The sequence below is a fragment of the Terrapene carolina genome, unplaced genomic scaffold (assembly GCF_002925995.2).
Source record: "Terrapene carolina triunguis isolate 2854851 unplaced genomic scaffold, T_m_triunguis-2.0 Scaffold58, whole genome shotgun sequence".
In the NCBI taxonomy this organism is placed as follows: Eukaryota; Metazoa; Chordata; order Testudines; family Emydidae; genus Terrapene; species Terrapene triunguis.
This window is the reverse complement of record NW_020664409.1, coordinates 38,133,279-38,151,808: the sequence shown is the minus strand read 5'-3', so window position 1 is coordinate 38,151,808 and position 18,530 is coordinate 38,133,279. Positions and strand designations below refer to the sequence as shown.

At 41.7% G+C, this 18,530-nt stretch overlaps 1 protein-coding gene across 1 annotated transcript in view; it reads left to right on the top strand.

Annotated features, from left to right (window-relative positions):
• CDH2 (cadherin 2) overlaps nucleotides 1-18,530 on the top strand; it is a 196,338-nt gene that overhangs the window by 159,394 nt on the left and 18,414 nt on the right. Inside the window, exons 11-14 of the mRNA XM_026661747.1 lie at nucleotides 194-336; nucleotides 2,141-2,374; nucleotides 2,743-2,976; nucleotides 9,126-9,265. Coding sequence (XP_026517532.1) covers nucleotides 194-336; nucleotides 2,141-2,374; nucleotides 2,743-2,976; nucleotides 9,126-9,265 — 751 coding nt within the window. The remainder of the gene's footprint in view (nucleotides 1-193; nucleotides 337-2,140; nucleotides 2,375-2,742; nucleotides 2,977-9,125; nucleotides 9,266-18,530) is intronic.

Sequence of the window (18,530 nt, the reverse complement as noted above, 5' to 3'; positions counted from 1 at the left end):
TTTCTTTATTGAAACAGTACATGTAGCCAAAAAAACTCTAGAATGCAAGCTAATGAAACTGAAACTCATAAAATATTGGTACAGTACCAGATATATGCGTTTTCAGAAAATGAGTTAAAATATATTTGTTATGTTTCATTTTTTGAAAACCTTATTGGAGGATAAATAACATTTCTTATCGTCCAATATGCAGGTACTCAAAGCTTTCAGATCCTGCAAACTGGCTAAAAATTGACCCAGTTAGTGGACAGATAACTACAATTGCAGTTTTGGACAGAGAGTCACAATATGTGGAAAATAACATGTATAATGCGACTTTCCTTGCATCTGACAATGGTATGTATTCACATTTATATATATTCAGAAAGCTTTAATTCTGTATATTTGAATGACATTGTATCATACTAGCCGGAAAGCAAAAATGTAAGAATAAATGGTCAATTTTCACAGAAGGTGCTAAGATTGGAGTTAATATATTGATCAAATATCTGAAAAATGGGTTAACCCGTGAGGTTGCAAATTTTGCAGATGACACAAAATTATTTAGGACAGTTCAGTCCAGCAAAGGTTGCGAGGAGCTGCAGGAGGCTCTAATCAAGCTTGGTGAATAGGCAACACAATAGCAGATGAAAGTCAGTGTTAAAAATGCAAAATAATGCATGTTGGAATGAAAAAGTGCACTATATCTTTCTAGTTCTAAACTAACTGCAACACCTGGGGGGAAAGGCCAGGCCTTCATCGTGGATTTCTCAGTGTAGACCTCTCCTCTGTGTTAAGCTGCAGTTAAAGAAGCAAACAAAATTGCAGGATGCACAAGGAATGGGATGGGAACTAATATGGGAAATATTACAGTTCCAGTAATCAGTGATATACCCTCATCTGGGATACTGTGTTACTTATTAGTCACCTCATCTCCAACAAGGATTTTGCGGATTTAGAGGTATATATTCAGAGTGTGGGAAAAAATCTCATATGAAGAGAAAATTTAGGAGAGATGAATAAGAGGTGACATCATAAAAGTACTTAAAATAGTAAAAAGTATAAGGAAGGTAGAGCAGAAACTTCTATTTTCCTTATTTCATAACATAAGCACAGAAGGGCATTTAATGAAATTGAAAAGTGGCAAGTTTCACACAATGGGTAATTATATTGTGGAACTTGTTACCATGGCTTGTCATTGTAGGTAGAATTTAACAAGATTTAAAGAAGTATTAGATACTAGACAGATAAGAATATCCAGAGTTAGAAAAGTAAATACTAAAAAAAATGAGTTTTGGAAGGGATGTAAAATCTCATGCTTAGAGGCTTAAGTCAATCTAATTATTGGAGGTTAGGTGGAGAGGTCTCTGGAGGATGGGATTATCTCAGATCTGCCTACTGCAGCGTTGTTCGCCTCTTTCTCTGAAGCATCTGGTGTTGGCCACAGTTGGAGATAGCTTAATGGACTGGATGAACTACTGTTCTGGTCCAGTATGGCAATTCCTTTGATCCTGTATTCACCAGCTAAGGCCCTAATCATGCAGACACTTGTGCCTTCAAAGAACATTCCCTATGAAGACAGTGAAACTACTCATGTGCAGGTTTGCAGCCTCGAGGCCAAGCGCCAGATTTTGTTTATAAAGCCAGAGCCCTAAAATATAGGTATGTGGAAGTGCACTGCCCAGCATGAGCTCCTGGAGGCATTTTGCTTTGATGGCAGGCCAAAGCAGCCCCTGCTTTATGCTTTCAGAGAATGCAGAGAGTACACACCAATTCCAGTCCTGTTCAGTTGGCTCCACTCTTGTCCTCAGGAAACACTGACACTGCTATCAATGCTAGGCTCAAGCAGTTCTTGGGCAGGCCCAGTCAGAGTCTAGCTTGAAGTGTTCACAGTTATTTCAAAAGCATGTGTAAGGTTTCTTAATAGGTGACATTCAGACATTAAACATGAAAAACATTATAAAACAATTTGGTATATTTTGAGTAATGTAGGGGTAGAAGAAGCGTGTTTTGTTGTTGTCAGTGTTTTAATTGTCCTTTCAAATTAAATTTCAGTTTACATTGTAACTGAACACATGTACATTGGTAGCTGAAATATGAAATATTTAAATAGGTTTCTAATAGGAAGCAGAATCAAGATACCAATTTTTGTTTCTTTAAGGAATTCCTCCTATGAGTGGGACTGGCACTCTTCAGATATATTTGCTTGACATTAATGATAATGCTCCCCAAGTGCATCCTCAAGAGGCTACAACCTGTGAAACGCTACAGCCCAATGCAACTAACATCACAGCAACAGACAGGGATATTGATCCAAATGCAGGACCATTTGCCTTTGAACTGCCAGAAACTCCTCCTAGTATTAAGCGGAATTGGACCATCATTCGTATTAGTGGTAAAATTAATTTACACAACGGAAACTTTAATCTTTTTAAATGAACTACTGCCTGCATTTTGTTTTGTTTCGTTTTGTCTGGCGATGTTTATTTCCCTAGATGCTCGGATTTTTTAGATTAATGTGAATGAAATGTTACCAAATGCCATTAAAGTGAGCTCCCTTGAGAATGAGAGAAAGATATTTTAAAAGTTAGATTTAGAAACTAACATTCACAGTAATACGAAGTCTGTGGCACCTTATGTGGCATCCAGTACATCCAGTAACAAAAGGTTAATATTGAGTTCAGAAACCTGTAAATTTCCCATCATTAACATCCACATAAGCAGTACATTTTATTTTTACACCTAACATATTTTCTCATATAGGTGATCATGCCCAACTTTCGTTAAGGATCAGATTCCTTGAGGCTGGTATCTATGATGTTCCTATAATAATCACAGATTCTGGAAATCCTCCCAAGTCCAGCACATCTATTCTGAAGGTGAAGGTTTGCCAGTGTGACATAAACGGAGACTGTACTGACGTAGATCGGATTGTTGGTGCAGGACTGGGCACAGGTGCCATCATTGCAATTCTGCTCTGTATCATCATCTTGCTCAGTAAGTATATGGGTCTTTCAAAAATTGGTTCTTTAAGGTCTTCTCATAGTATTTCACAAGAGCAAACCTACACAGATAACATGAGGTTTTTTCAAAAAGATTTTTACGTGTAAGGTAATAGTATACCTACCCCTCAGCCATCCAAGTGCTGATACATAGATTCCAAGGCCAGAAGGGACCATTGTGATCATCTGGTCTGACCTCCTATATAACGCAGGCCATAGAACTTCCCCAAAGTAATTCCTAGAGCAGATCTCTCTGCTATGAGCAGGACCAGACAAGGATCTTGCCTCCTAAAGAATTGCCCATATTCAACTTTATAGCTTTGATGCAGTGTTAAGATTTTCTGGTGATAATTACTAATACAATATTAGGAATATGTGAGCCAGCTGGCAGCTGGCCTTTGTTTGGGTACTTCAAGATTGGGGGTTAAGGACCTGCCCTTTTGTGCTTACCACACTCTGTGCTCATAGGAGTGCAGAGACTCCTTCCTCCAGGCCCATTGCGGGGCGCACATTGCCTCATGTGGGTGGAGAAGAGGAGAGGCCACGGCCATGGCCATGAGAGTCCCAGTCTCTCCCGAGGCTGCTGCAGGTGTGACTCCACACCATCCCCAACAGGGGTCAGTGCCTGTAAGGCACAATTTGGCTTTGTTATCTCAAACCCAATGGAATTAAGTAAAGTAGTTTATGATTTGGGAAGGTGGCACATCACAGTCCCTCCTACAAGGCCTGACAAGCAGCTAGTCTGCAAGAGCAGAGGTATGTGTTTGTCTAAGTCAGGGGTGGGCAAACTACGGCCCGCCGGCCACATCCGGCCCATGGGACCGTCCTGCCCGGCCCCCGAGCTCCTGGCCCGGGAGGATCGCCCCTGGCCCCTCTCCCGCTGTTCCCCCTTGCCCACAGCCTCAGCTCACTCACTCCGCCACCGGCGCAATGCTCTGGGCAGCGGGGCTGTGAGCTCCTGGGGCAGCGTAGCTGCAGAGCCCAGCCTGACCCGATGCTCTGTGCTGCGTGGTGGTGGCGGCGGAAGCCACCAGTGCTCCAGGCAGCGCGGTAAGGGGACAGGGAACAGGAGGGGTTGGATAGAGGGCAGGGGAGTTCGGATGTGGATGGTGGTCGGGGGGGAAACAGGGTTGAATGGGGTTAGGGGTTCCGGGGGCAGTCAGGAAGGAGGGGGGTTGGATGGGGCGGCAAGGGGCAATCAGGGGCAGGGGTTCCGGGGGCAGTCAGGGGACAGGGAGCGGGGGGGTGTGTGGATGGGGCAGGGGTCCCAGGGGCAGTCAGGGACGGGGGGGGGGGGAGGGGACGGGAGTCCCGGGGGGGGGGAGGGGCAGATAGGAGGTGGGAACCAGGCCACGACCCCCTCCTCTCACCGGCCCTCCATACAATTTACGAAACCCGATGCAGCCCTCAGGCCAAAAAGTTTGTCCACCCCTGGTCTAAGTACTGCATAAAGCTGAAAGTGGTATTCTATTTTGTATCTAGTGCATTTGATGAGGGAAATGACCAAACACCATGACTGTCTGTCCAGTGTAGTAAAATTAGACACTGTAACTCTCTTACATATGTGGTTAGCTGATCTCTGATTGCAGTGGAAACACAAGAAAGGGATTCACCTGTTAAGAGTACTCAGCACCAATCCCGAATATACAGAGTGATGGAGTGGAGTCATAAAGAAGAATAAACTTTCCATGCCTGGCAAAGAATTGCATAGTGGCAGTTTGTCCAGGAAAAGCAGGCTGTGCACAGAGATGATACATTAAACATGTTTCCATGTTACTGAGACATTCTTAAAATGTTAGCCATTGATTTAGTGAAGTGCTATCATAATTACCAAATCAATTACAAATGTTCTTCAGACAGTTACATGGCAGATGAATTGAGATTTCTTGCCACCAGGATGCTTTTTTAGTTCTAATTTGAAATGTACATTCTGTACTAGGAATGAAGTCACCCACCTCCTCCTACAAGAATTACCTTTTTATACTACTTTTTAAACAACTTTAGCTTATAAACTAACAAAATAACTAAAGTTTGAGAATTGTCAAGGTTCAAACAAAAAACACAGCTTCCCTTTCCAGTCACTCTTTTTTTTGCCTCCAAACCCAAGTCTAAACTTAGGCCTCGTTCACGCAAACTGATCTGTTCAGGTGGACCCTGTACCATGCATCCACATGGCTCAGACTTCTGGATCAAAGTCAAAGACTGTAACGCTTCAGAGCATATGATGTGCCATGCACTGTTGTGGCACTGTATAAATAAATAATATACAACTTCAGAGCTCAGTTTTACTCTGCGAGAGATTCACTGGTGAATCATCTCATTGTGAAACTCAGTCTAAATCATTCTTGCCCACAGTGTGCATCCCACTTTGCAGACTTGGCTAGGAGACAGGTTTGTGACCCTGTATTGTTGGAACAAGCGATTGGTGTTCAAGTCATTGCTTAACTGGAGCTAGGTCTAAGCATTTCTGAGTTTAAGGTGTTTCATTTTGATGAGAAATGCAGCTGTTACGAAGAATATCATCCTAACTAGAACTAACATTCTGTTAGATACCTCTGAACTGAAACACCAGTGTCACAATAAGAAATTTAAAAGATTGTACAACAATGAATTATTAATTTCCAAATCACAGGGAAGCAGCTTGATCTAGTGGCTAGGGTACAGGATTGGGAGTCAGGCAACTTAGGTTCTCTTACCGTCTCGGTCCCTCTGATCTTGGGGAAATCACTTAACCTGTTTGTTAGTTTCCCCATCTTTGTAATAGTTCTCTGAGATCTATAGCTGAAAAGCATTATGTGAAGTCCAACTAATATTAGTAGAGTTGGACAGCCATGCAGTTGGGGGCAGTGTAGTAAGCTCCGCCGTGTGCGGGAATTAGCAAGCAGTGGTTTCACTTGCTGTACACACAGAGGCTCTGGGAAGCATTCTTCCTCATTCTGATGAGATAAATTCCTATCATTGCTCATGGAGTGATGCAGCTCTGTAATGCCCCCAATGCAGGACTGTGCCTTAAAGGCACAACTGAGTCCCACCAAACAGAAAACACAAAAGCTCAGAGGGAGATACTATTTTAGGTCCTAAGTTCTGAACAGGGTTACATCGGAGTAACTCCACTGAAGTCACTGGAAATAATTTGGAGCTAGACTAACAAAGCTGAGAGCTGAATTTAGCTCTTAGAGTGTTTTTATGTAAAATAACTATAGTCCATTTCACAACATTTCCACTGATCCTTCACTAGTGAGTTACCTCCTCCTTGAGATAGTCCAACACTTGGAGAGGATACCTAGGTCTTCAGCCCACGAGTCATCAGCAGTGTGCAGCCATCTTTGTCACATGAGTTTACACAAACTTTTTTTTTATTTTGAGAGAACAATTCTCAACTTCAGAAAACGAAACTATGCACGCTGCCCTTACAAATAAGATTAGAAAAGTCAAACATCCCAACTGTTTTCTGAAACATCCCAACTGTTGAGTGCTTAACTTTGCAGCCTTAACAATAGTCTTTAACACAGTTTCTTTGTACGATAATTAATATAATATGGAAGTCCTATTTCTGGGCTCTGCTGCATCCCTTTTACTATACTAATTCAGCAAGCAAAGAGGGGCCAGAAAGGTGGCTTAATCATCTTCCAGCAAATACCACATGCGTAGGGAACTTCATCAGGTCTCGTAGGGCTAGTTGATCAGTTACACACTGCCCTCACCCCACACAGCCCCAAGAAGGAGAGGTGTTCTGGCAGAGGGAAGGAGGTAGGTTGAAGGGAGGTGAAATCTGGCCAGACCATGCTGATCTCTGGCTATTCTGGGCTCTTGGAGTGACCAACCTGTGGACACTCAAAGCCATCATAAAGTAGACTAGCCCCTAGGTTTAAAGCTACCTCTGACTTAAAACTACTTTTGCCCCCTTTTCTTTGGCTGTACTTCCAGAAGGGTGCATCTCAGAGTCAGGTCATTATATATGCCTCAGATCCTGGATAGTTAGTGTATGGATTGTGAGACACAGTGTTTTTCAGCTACCAAAATAATTCAGTTAAATCTACAAAAACAACAAGGAGTCTGGTGGCACCTTAAAGACTAACAGATTTATTTGGGCATAAGCTTTTGTGGGTAAAAACCTCACTTCTTCAGATGCATAGAGTGAAAGTTACAGATGCAGGCATTATATACTGACATACGGAGAGAAGGGAGTTACTTCGCAAGTGGAGAACCAGTGTTGACAAGGCCAATTCAATCAGGGTGGATGTAGTCCACTCCCAATAATAGATGAGGAGGTGTCAATTCCAGGAGAGGAAAAGCTGCTTCTGTAATGAGCCAGCCACTCCCAGTCCCTATTCAAGCCCAGATTAATGGTGTTAAATTTGCACATGAATTTTAGTTCTGCTGTTTCTCTTTGAAGTCTGTTTCTGAAGTTTTTTTGTTCTATGATAGTGACTTTTAAATCTGTAATAGAATGACCAGGGAGATTGAAGTGTTCACTTACTGGCTTTTGTATGTTACCATTCCTGATGTCCGATTTGTGTCCATTTATTCTTTTGCGGAGGGACTGTCCGGTTTGGCCGATGTACATGGCAGAGGGGCATTGCTGGCACATGATGGCATATATAACATTAGTAGATGTGCAGGTGAATGAGCCCTTGATGGTGTGGCTGATGTGGTTGGGTCCTCTGATGGTGTCGCCAGAGTAGATATGGGGACAGAGTAGGCAACGAGGTTTGCTACAGGGATTGGTTCCTGGGTTGGTGTTTCTGTGGTGTGGTGTGTAGTTGCTGGTGAGTATTTGCTTCAGGTTGGGGGGTTGTCTGTAAGCGAGGACTGGCCTGCCTCCCAAGGTCTGTGAGAGTGAGGGATCATTTTCCAGGATAGGTTGTAGATCGTGGATAATGCGCTGGAGAGGTTTTAGCTGGGGGCTGTATGTGATGGCCAGTGGTGTTCTGTTATTGTCCTTGTTGGTCCTGTCCTGTAGTAGGTGATTTCTGGGTAGCCGTCTTGCTCTGTCAATCTGTTTCCTCACTTCCCTAGGTGGGTATTGTAGTTTTAAGAATGCATGATAAAGATTTTGTAGGTGTTTGTCTCTGTCTGAGGGGTTGGAGCAAATTCGGTTATATCTTAGGGCTTGGCTGTAGACAATGGATCGTGTGATGTGTCTTGGATGGAAGCTGGAGGCATGTAGGTATGTATAGCGGTCAGTAGGTTTCTGGTATAGGGTGGTGTTTATGTGACCATCACTTATTTGCACTGTAGTGTCCAGGAAGTGGATCTCTTGTGTGGACTGGTCCAGGCTGAGGTTGATGGTGGGGAGGAAACTGTTGAAGTCCAGGTGGAATTCTTCAAGGGCCTCCTTTCCGTGGATCCATATCATGAAGATGTCATCAATGTAGCGCAAGTAGAGGAGGGGCACTAGGGGACGAGAGCTGAGGAAGCGTTGTTCTAAGTCAGCCATAAAAATGTTGGCATACTGTGTGGCCATGCGGGTACCCATAGCAGTGCCACTGACTTGAAGGTATAAATTGTCCCCAAATCTGAAGTGGTTGTGCGTGAGGACAAAGTCACAAAGCTCAGCCACCAGGCGTGCTGTGGCCTCATCAGGGATACTGTTCCTGACAGCTTGTAGTCCATCCTCATGTGGAATATTGGTGTAAAGTGCTTCTACATCCATGGTGGCCAGGATGGTGTTTTCAGGAAGAACACCAATGAATTGTAGTTTCCTCGGGAAGTCGGTGGTGTCTCGAAGATAGCTGGGAGTGCTGATAGCGTAGGGTCTGAGGAGAGAGTCCAAATAGCCAGATAATCCTGCTGTAAGAGTGCCAATGCCTGAGATGATGGGGCGTCCAGGGTTTCTGGGTTTATGGATCTTGGGTAGCAGATAGAATACCCCTGGTCCGGGTTCTGGGGGTGTGTCCATGTAGATTTGTTTCCGTACTGTAGCTGGGAATTTCTTGAGCAGATGGTGTAGTTTCTTTTGGTATTCCTCAGTGGGATCAGAGGATAGTGGCCTGTAGAATGTGGTCTTCCATGTCATGGGGTAGAATTCTGATTTAATATCAAAGGGGGTGATTTAATATGTATTTTCATAAGGTGTAAACTATAGTATAATGTGGAGAGTAGTAATGTTTTTGTTTCTGGTCTTCCCCCTTTCCAATCTAGTTCTAGTTTTGATGTTTGTAGTATGGATGAAACGCCGTGATAAGGAGCGTCAGGCCAAACAGCTGTTGATCGATCCAGAAGATGACGTAAGGGACAATATTCTGAAATACGATGAAGAAGGTGGTGGAGAAGAAGACCAGGTGAGAAATGTGGTTAGTGCTTCTAATATGTGGGTTTAGACCTGAAGGTGCAATAAATTTTCTTTTCCATTACCACATTATATAACATAGCCAGTTCTTGCAATTAATTATACATATGCTGAGTAATAGATAGAATCCTGAAAGCAGGCACTGTTTTCCAGTGAGGTCCCATCAGTTTTACAGGTGTCCAACTCCTGCCTTTTGCATAAAATACAAAACCAGTATCTTGTCCACTTATAGGCATTAAGCTTCCCTTCACATTCTGGCCAAATTCCAACTTGGGTAATTACATTTAAAACAAAATTAAAATAACCCTGTCATTTCAATTTTTAAATGTTATTCTTCACTACCTTTCTAAAATACTGTTGTGCAGAGTCGCTGGTGCAGAATGGCTAATGCATTCCACTCTGAACATCACTGTATTTCAGTGGTAAGTGAATGCTTCCTATATTTTAAAGTCAGTAAAACTCTTTGGGGTTCTTGTGGATGAAAAGTCCTTTGTAAATACCAGCTATTCAGAGATTGGCCAATGCTGGAGCAGCAGATTAGAAACCCTTTACATTTCAATTGGGTATCAAGGAAAAGGGTGTTGGGTGTTCAATCCCCAAAGGAGAATGCTGCTCTGTGATATGTTTACAAGTTGGCACTGGATGCATCCACCTCTGGAAGCACCATCATTGGAATACCAGGATGCTAGGACAGGTTGACATATTTCTGGTGAATGTGCATACCCTCCATAGATGGAGCTTTCTTACCAGTGTTGAGTACTGAACATGTGGTAGAAGAAGGAGCTGCAAATGATAACAGCTGGGAAGGGAGGGAGAGTCTCCTTGTCTCCCATTGAGTCAAGGTTCATACCTGCAAACAAGAAGGCTGAGGGATATTTTTATAAAATTGAGGGATTTGGGGCATGACCAGGGCTGGCTCCAGGTTTTTTGCTGCCCCAAGGGGAAAAAAAAAAAAAAAAAAAAGGGCCGGAGTGCCATGCCGCCCCAAAAGGGCCAGAATGCCGCCCCTTGAAAAGTGCCGTCCCAAGCACATGCTTGGGATGCTGGTGGCTAGAGCCGGCCCTGGGCATGACCCCATGGACACCACCTGAAGATAAACCTGGGGGTTAATACCTCATGTGACTCATACACAAAGCCCTGTCACTGCAAAGTTCTATTGAGTAGTGTTAGGTTCTTAACCAAAATGTACACTCAAATACTGAGGGGGGGAGGGGCTTCAGGGGAGTGGGGAAAGGAAGGGATCCAATAAGACATTTTACCATGTAAAATCTAGAGTTCCATCTGAATTTAACTGGGTAATAGGCATTTGTAGTTCTTTTTGTACAGTGTAATGCAAAATGTAGATATCGGAAATGCATGTTTGAAACGTCCCAACAAGTTCCCTGCAAGTAGCAGTCATATCTGCCACAGGCACTGGGCATAGCAAGGTATTGCAGATGCAGAGTTACCTATACAACATTGTAAACGATAGACTTTAGCCATTAGCCATTTCTTAATGTTTGTGCCTTTGCTATAAATGATAGTATGAGAGCTTTCTTCTGCTAGCTCCCATATTTCCAGCACTTTCAGAATAGCAATTGAAATTGCAGTTCTAGTCTCTTTTCAAAATAAGGCCTCCTAGAGAAAACTGCTGCCCTTTTAGTATGATCAATGGTCAATCCAGTGTGAAATTAAACCAAGGAAAAATTGTATTGTTACCCCACATCCACAAGTGACCAGTGAATGACAGAGAAAATGCTTTTTATCAATATTAACTTTAGGCCAAAAATGTCAGGATTGACTGAGCAAAAAACTTTGGTGGAAAGCAATAATATGACTCCAGAACACTGAGGAATCAAACCAAATCTTATCTTCCACAGCTGAATAAGGTTCCATGTTCAAAGTTTCTGTCACAGCTCAATGAAAGCACTGCATATTTTAACAGCAATAGATGTTTCCCCAGCCAATGGCTTTTTAACACTTTATTTATTTTTGCATCCCAGTCATTTAAAAATTGTTTAAGCTGTATACTTTTTTGAACAGCTAGTTAATGATGCGCGTGACATTTTTTTATTTTTCCCTCATGTACCTTGGGGCACTTGAATTACATGTGGCTCATCTTAGTGCTTAGATATGGTGATCAGTGCCATAGAAATGTCAATTAATTCATTAAATAGTTGTTGTAATGCAATCTGAAATTGAATTACTGTGAGATGTTCTTTTATTACCAATCATGCAGTCATTTTTTTTTCTGAGCTGCTATTGCAAACTTTGCAAAATTCCTGAAAGACGTGTGTCATCTTCTCTCTCACGGTCTTCCTACAAGGAATCAAAATGGAGTTTTCAGTAACCAATGGCATGACTGGCTGCCTTTGGATGTTCTGCCCAGTTACTGCTCTCATTCACAAGTCAGTGAATGAATACCTTATGCTATTTGATGTTTGAGATTTTTACAATGGTATTTGATGGGATGGGATGTGACTGGCAGTATTTGAATACAAACCAAACATTGGTTCTTTCTCTAGTTAATAGAAATCTCTTTCAGATTAGCATTGAGGGCAGCATCATGTTATTTTCAGTTTTATACCTTGTACATAATAGTGATGTTTCTGTGGCAATATTTCGTCATTCTGATTTTTAAAAGCGAGGCAGTGATAGCCTTGTATTACAAACTGTATTACAGATTCTGCTTGTATTGCACTTTCTCCCTATGTCCCAGCACTGGCGAGGGGCATGATTTCTGTCCCTTCAGCGCTGACTTGTCCTGTGGTAGGCAGAGGGCTAGAGAAGGTTACCATGGCCAGCACATCAACAGATACATCCTTCTGATGTCAGACAATACCACCACTGTATCATAGGCAAATACATTTAGATTGGCAAGAGAGACTGCCCGGGGTAAAGAGGTGATGTTCCATTTAAGATGGGTAGAAAGCGTCTCCTAAGTACTGAAGACAGCTGTTGACTCTCGGAGGAGGCCGGGGGGGAGGGGAGTTGTTTATTTTCCAATGTTTGTTGATACGGTCAATTGAGTACAAGACAACGAGTGAGATTGTCAGCTGGTGTATATTGGCATAGTTCTGTTGACTTCAAAAGCTGAGGATCTAGCCCAACATTTTTATAGGGAAAGAAAATCGTCACAATCTGAATATTATCTCATACTTATCTCCTGAATTTACATATCTAGTTTAGGCTTTAGACAAGTTCTGTAGTCACCAATGACAGCACTGATTATCAACAGATTACATGACTTTGAGGTTGCCATCGTTAGTAAATGCGATAGGTGTAATAGACAAATGACTGACACTATAATGCTCTCCCTTGACATGATGTGCACTCAATTTGTAACCACTACAGTCAGCTCTAAATATCAAAACCTTATGTTGACTCAGTGTTAATGCACTTAGCACATGCGTGCAACACAGTTGATATATATAGCTTTCACAACCAATGAACATCAGTAATTCATTTTAAAAAATAAATCAGGACACTGATGTGATTTACATGGAGCCGCTGGGATGTTTGACTTGGATGTCAAAGTAAATGTTGACCAAATAACATTGAATCGTTCCCTTCTTTTCTCATTGTTTTAGGTTATATAACAATTTTTCTTTAGTAAGTTACATACATTGATACTCAAATCCCCTATTAACTCTGGGACCAATTCTGCAATCCTTACTCCTGTTGAATAGCATTTATGCAGTTGGTCCATTGAAGTCAGTAGGACTGCTCAAGTGAGTAAGTGCTACTCATCATATGCGTTGCAGGATTTGGACCTATTGTTTTAGACTTACATTTTTATCTTGCCTACAACCCTCTTCATTCCAAGAGTTTCTAAATCAATGTTAAGATTTTTCTGAGTATATTTTCCCTTAAGATCTTAGTTCTCTACAAGAGACACTCTTATTCAAAAACTATTCAGAAAGCCTACAGCTCAGATGTTTGTCATTTTGATTATAAGAATTATTTTGTGTATGAGAGAGAGACAGAAATCATTCACTAGTATTATTATACTTAGTAGTAGTTATTTTAGAGGTGATAATCAGAAGATTAAAAATAAAAACAGAATGGACTTGTGCAGGAATGGATCTAATTTCTAAATTGCACATAAAGTATTTGGCATGTTACAGAATGATCAAGCTTATTTATAATTCCTGATAATTAGAAGAACAAACTTGTTCCAGCACTTAAGTAGTGAAATATGCTTTATATTTGAGTAGCCCTCCGAGTTTATCCAGCCAGCCTTTCACTCTTTCTGCTCTCCCCTTTAATATTCCAAAAGAAAATGTACTTATGGAAATTTTAAGTAATCTCTTCATAGATATCTAGATCTTAAGACCTGATCAGTTTTGTGCTGTGGACCCTACTGGTATTTTTCTTGTATATATTAAGATATTGCTCATTTACCCTATCAAAGTGTAAACTCCTACTATCATGTTTTATTTTCACCTTCCTATCAGACAAGTGACTTAAAAGGCCTTATCAGTTCATTTTCCTTCATCGTTTAACCTTTGTTTTGTGTTATATAAGATTGGCATTCATTTATATCGAGTTCTTAATGATAATGAATAAACTAACTGTTGTAAACCAGTAGGCATCTTCATTATTATCATTAAAAGGAAATTCCTACTGGGATCAAATTTGCGTATTCAAAAATTTGACTTTGTTTTCTGAATGATTACATACAATGCTCATGTGCAAGAATTATTTTCATTCCTTTGTGAACCATTACCTCATTATATAAAAGGTAATGTTTTCTTAATTCCATTACAAAAATCATTGCAATATATTTTATCCTATCTAGAATCTGGGGCCTTGTATAGAGCTTTATTTGCAGCTTTGGGCTTAACTTTCACTTTTTATTAATAAAAAACGATAGCTGGTTCCTTGGTTATCTTAGGAAATTATCAAGCTGTAGTGCTCCAGATAGACTGATAATAAAAATGAATGGGAAAAACCAAAGCAGCAGAAAGTAACAGAAAAGTGAAAGGCAAATATAAAAAAAGCCATCAACTATTGGTGCAGATATGGCTTTTCATAAATAGTAGCACTCCTGCAAAACTGCACCACCTATGTAGATCACTGCACTCCCTGGAGCCTGTAGACTTGAGCCAGTCTAGGATTCAGCCTGCAAAGTGCACCTTGTAGGATCGGGGCCAATATTTTCAATGTAAACTGCCTCCCAGGTTAGGGTTTGGGGGTGTTTTAATATTATTTAAGAGGTAACTTAAGCTAAGTGGGTGCAACAGCAGATAAATTCTGCTGAAATTGATAGTTCTTCTAGTGAATGGGTCTGAGCCTTAGAATCATAGAATATCAGGGTTGGAAGGGACCTCAGGAGGTCATCTAGTCCAACCCCCTGCTCAAAGCAGGACCAATTTCCAACTAAAACATCCCAGCCAGGGCTTTGTCAAGCCGGGCATTAAAAACCTCCAAGGAAGGAGACTCCACCACTTCCCTAGGTAACGCATTCCAGTGCTTCACCACCCTCCTAGTGAAATAGTGTTTCCTAATATCCAACCTAGACCTCCCCCACTGCAACTTGAGACCATTGCTCCTTGTTCTGTCATCTGCCACCATTGAGAACAGCCGAGTTCCATCCTCTTTGGAACCCCTCTTCAGGTAGTTGAAGGCTGCTATCAAATCCCCCCTCATTCTTCTCTTCTGGAGACTAAACAATCCCAGTTCCCTCAGCCTCTCCTCATAAGTCATGCGCTCCAGACCCCTAATCATTTTTGTTGCCCTCCGCTGGACTCCTTCCAATTTTTCCACATCCTTCTTGTAGTGTGGGGCCCAAAACTGGACACAGTACTCCAGATGAGGCCTCACCAATGTCGAATAAAGGGAAACGATCACGTCCCTCGGTCTGCTGGCAATGCCCCTACTTATACAGCCCAAAATGCCGTTAGCCTTCTTGGCAACAAGAGCACACTGTTGACTCATATCCAGCTTCTCGTCCACTGTGACCCCTAGGTCCTTTTCTGCAGAACTGCTACCTAGCCATTCGGTCCCTAGTCTGTAGCTGTGCATGGGATTCTTCCGTCCTAGGTGCAGGACTCTGCACTTGTCCTTGTTGAACCTCATCAGGTTTCTTTTGGCCCAATCCTCTAATTTGTCTAGGTTAGAGACTGGTCAAGTCAAATTGCAATATGGAGTGTCTGGGTATAATTTCTAAAAGTCCTACATTTAAAATAAAAGGCAGCTGTGATTCCACACACAATTACTTTGGCTGTGTATGCAGTTTGGGTAATTGTATATGAAAATAGCTAGTTAGGTGGCCAACTAGACATTTGTGTATGCAGTCATGCAGTTTATGCACACAGTCACGGGAATTGTGGACGGTCCTATTTGAACTCTTATGAGTTTATTCATGGATCTGAGCATTATCTTGAAAAATTTGCCCTACTTGTGCACTGTTTTGTATTTTTACAGAGGTTGCTAGCCCGTTCACTTGATTGAGAATCTGGCTTGTGCAGTTATGATACATATTCATGTAGACCAGATCCAGTTCTCTAATTACACACAGTATAATTCACTGTATCACAAAAAAAATCTGTTAAACTCTTGATAATGATTTAAGTAAATATCTTAACATTCAAATACAACCAGAGCAGCTGGTCCAGAACAGGAAGAGTAGGTCGTAGCTGCCCTGTTCATCGGGAGTCTGCACAAACCTGCAATTCAGACAGAAGGGACACTACCCAGTCTGAAGATACTAGTAGTACTCTGTCAGGTTTACCTACCCATTTTTAGAAGCTTCTAGCCACAATCAAACACAACAGGCATTGCCTTTTAGCATTTTTTAAAATTACCTTCGGTTGCTCTCAAAGCCATGACATTGCTTCCACATTAAGAAAAAACATGGTATATAAAAATCCTCTTTGAGGAAACTTAATCTTGAAAGGTGCCAGTGTTTTGCTATTCATTTCTCTAATTAGATTAAATTAAATTTTAGATGTATGCATGGTGGAACTTTGTGGCACGAGAAGCACCTTCTTCTCTGGAGTAGTGTAGAAGGATGCATGTTAACTGTGGCATGTTAATGATGTCCTTAGCCCCTGATTATCAGAAGCTGGGAATGGGCAACAGTGGATGGATCACTAATGATTAGGTGTTCGGTTCATTCCCTGTGGAGCACCTGGCTTTGGCCACTGTTGGAAGACAGGATATTGGGCTAGATGGACGTTTGGTCTGACTATGAGCATACTTCCAGAGGTCCCAGCATAGTGCCTCTTGCTACACTTGTTGCAAAGATGTAGCCTGCACTCACCGAGACATTCCCCTGTAGGTATATCCTGGGGGAAGAGAGGATAATGGCTCCTTCCTACTGAATTGTACAACCTCCCCCTCAGCTGCTAGACTTGTTCCCTCTTTCACTCCAAGACATGTAGACAGGATAAGGCATAATTTGGCCAATTTCAGAGCTACAATCTTCCAAACTCTTAACAGCTTTCATGTACTGAGCATATCAAAATATTTCCTATTATTTTGTTTTGTTCCAATTTGGATTGCACAGCTGTATCAAATACTTGCTTTGCCCCAATCAATGCAACTGTGGCAGCTTTCACACATTAAATTTGGGATGCACCTGAATACTTGGGAATGTAACCTTATACTTTGCTTAATACCTATATAATGTGTGCCTATCCGTATAATTTAAATATGCATGGCAGCAGTCCAATCTTTAAGTTTTACTCAGGAGAACTGATACATTGTAATTGGATTCCCTTCAAATACATCTGTTTTGGGTTTTTTTATGAATTGTAAAATTTCTCCTATCTGTAAATCATTTTGAGATGCTTAGTATGAAGGATGTTGCATAAAAGTACTTTGTATTGTATTCCTGATGCACTTGCTGAAACCCAGTTTCCAGTTATATATTCCTTGGCATAATTAGTTTTCTTTCCCACTTGCAGCGGTGTCACATACTTATTAGAAGGTCAGTTGTTGGTCCTTGAAATTACATAAGAGATTGTTCTTGATAATATTCACTGCAGACAGCGCCATTTGTTAAACTGAACCACTTTCAAAAATTTTTCATTCAGTTATCAGTCAGAGATAGTTGTCAGACAGTTGTGAGACAGAGAAACTATATGTGCATTGTACATGCTTTTCCCCTTCATAATGATAGCATTACAGACTCTAGTAACCATCAAATGAGTATTTCTAGATACATCTTTAATTTAGTTTACCATACTTCCCTGATTTAAGGACCTATTAAATTTAAAATATAGGTGGGCTTCTGGGATCATACAGCTGTTCTGGAATACAGCACATACATGAGATGTATCTAGTCCAGAAAAAGGTCTGCCCGCTGTCCAAAACAAAATACATTGGAGGGGCTCAAAGCATCCGTGTAGTGGCCACTGAGCACCTGATTCCTGGTCTGTCTCCTCATCTCCTGCTGGGATTCTGCAGAGACCCAATGGTGAGAGAGACAATTGCTTTTTATAATCACCTTTCCTGCCCCCAATTAGTGATCAAGACCTCATCCCACAGTGCTGTTATAAAAAGGGAAGTTTCACCTGCTCAGTAGTGAGTTGCTCCTTTCTCTTCCCTTCATTGCCAAGATGGGAAAGAGCCTTCAGTTGGATGCACCCCCCAACCCAGTCTCCTGTCCCTTGGTGGTATTTGTAATGAAGACATTAGCCAGGGAGAAATTACAGTGACAGCACTCTCTTAGACTGCTGAGAAGACTACTGTCTTCATGTAATTGAACTGCTGAGGGAGAGTGTTTTGTTGCTGTGGGAGAAGTTGAAGCTTTTTTTATTTGTATATGTTTACTTACCCCTTTGGAGACAAGTGAGCATATCCAGGGGGGTTTCCCCAGTTTCCTACAGTCAGGTTTTTGGTACTCACTGACCTAGGTCTTTGGAAGGAAGGTTGAGATTGGATTACAGCTATCTTACACCATGAAAGGGGAGAGGTTTTCAATTTAGGAGTAAGGACTGGTGGGTGACAACTGCCCTGTAGTGTCAGGAGGAAGTTGTTTAGGCACATGTCAAGAGGATAGGGGAGGAACCTCTCTGTTTGGAGTGGGGTATACTCTTGGATGAGTGATTTGTGGGGATTGTAAAATGGCATTTTTATCTTATTCTGGTAGTTGAGAAATTTGGTATGTGCTTCCAGGTGCTGTGGAGCTGGAGATCCAGAAAGGAATCAACTTTGGGGTTTTGGACTCTGTTACTCACCTCCTAGTTAGGAAGTGGTTAATTTCTAGGGCTTGGCCAATTTGTTGACATTTAATACCTGTCTCATCTGGTGTCTGGGTTCAGGAATGC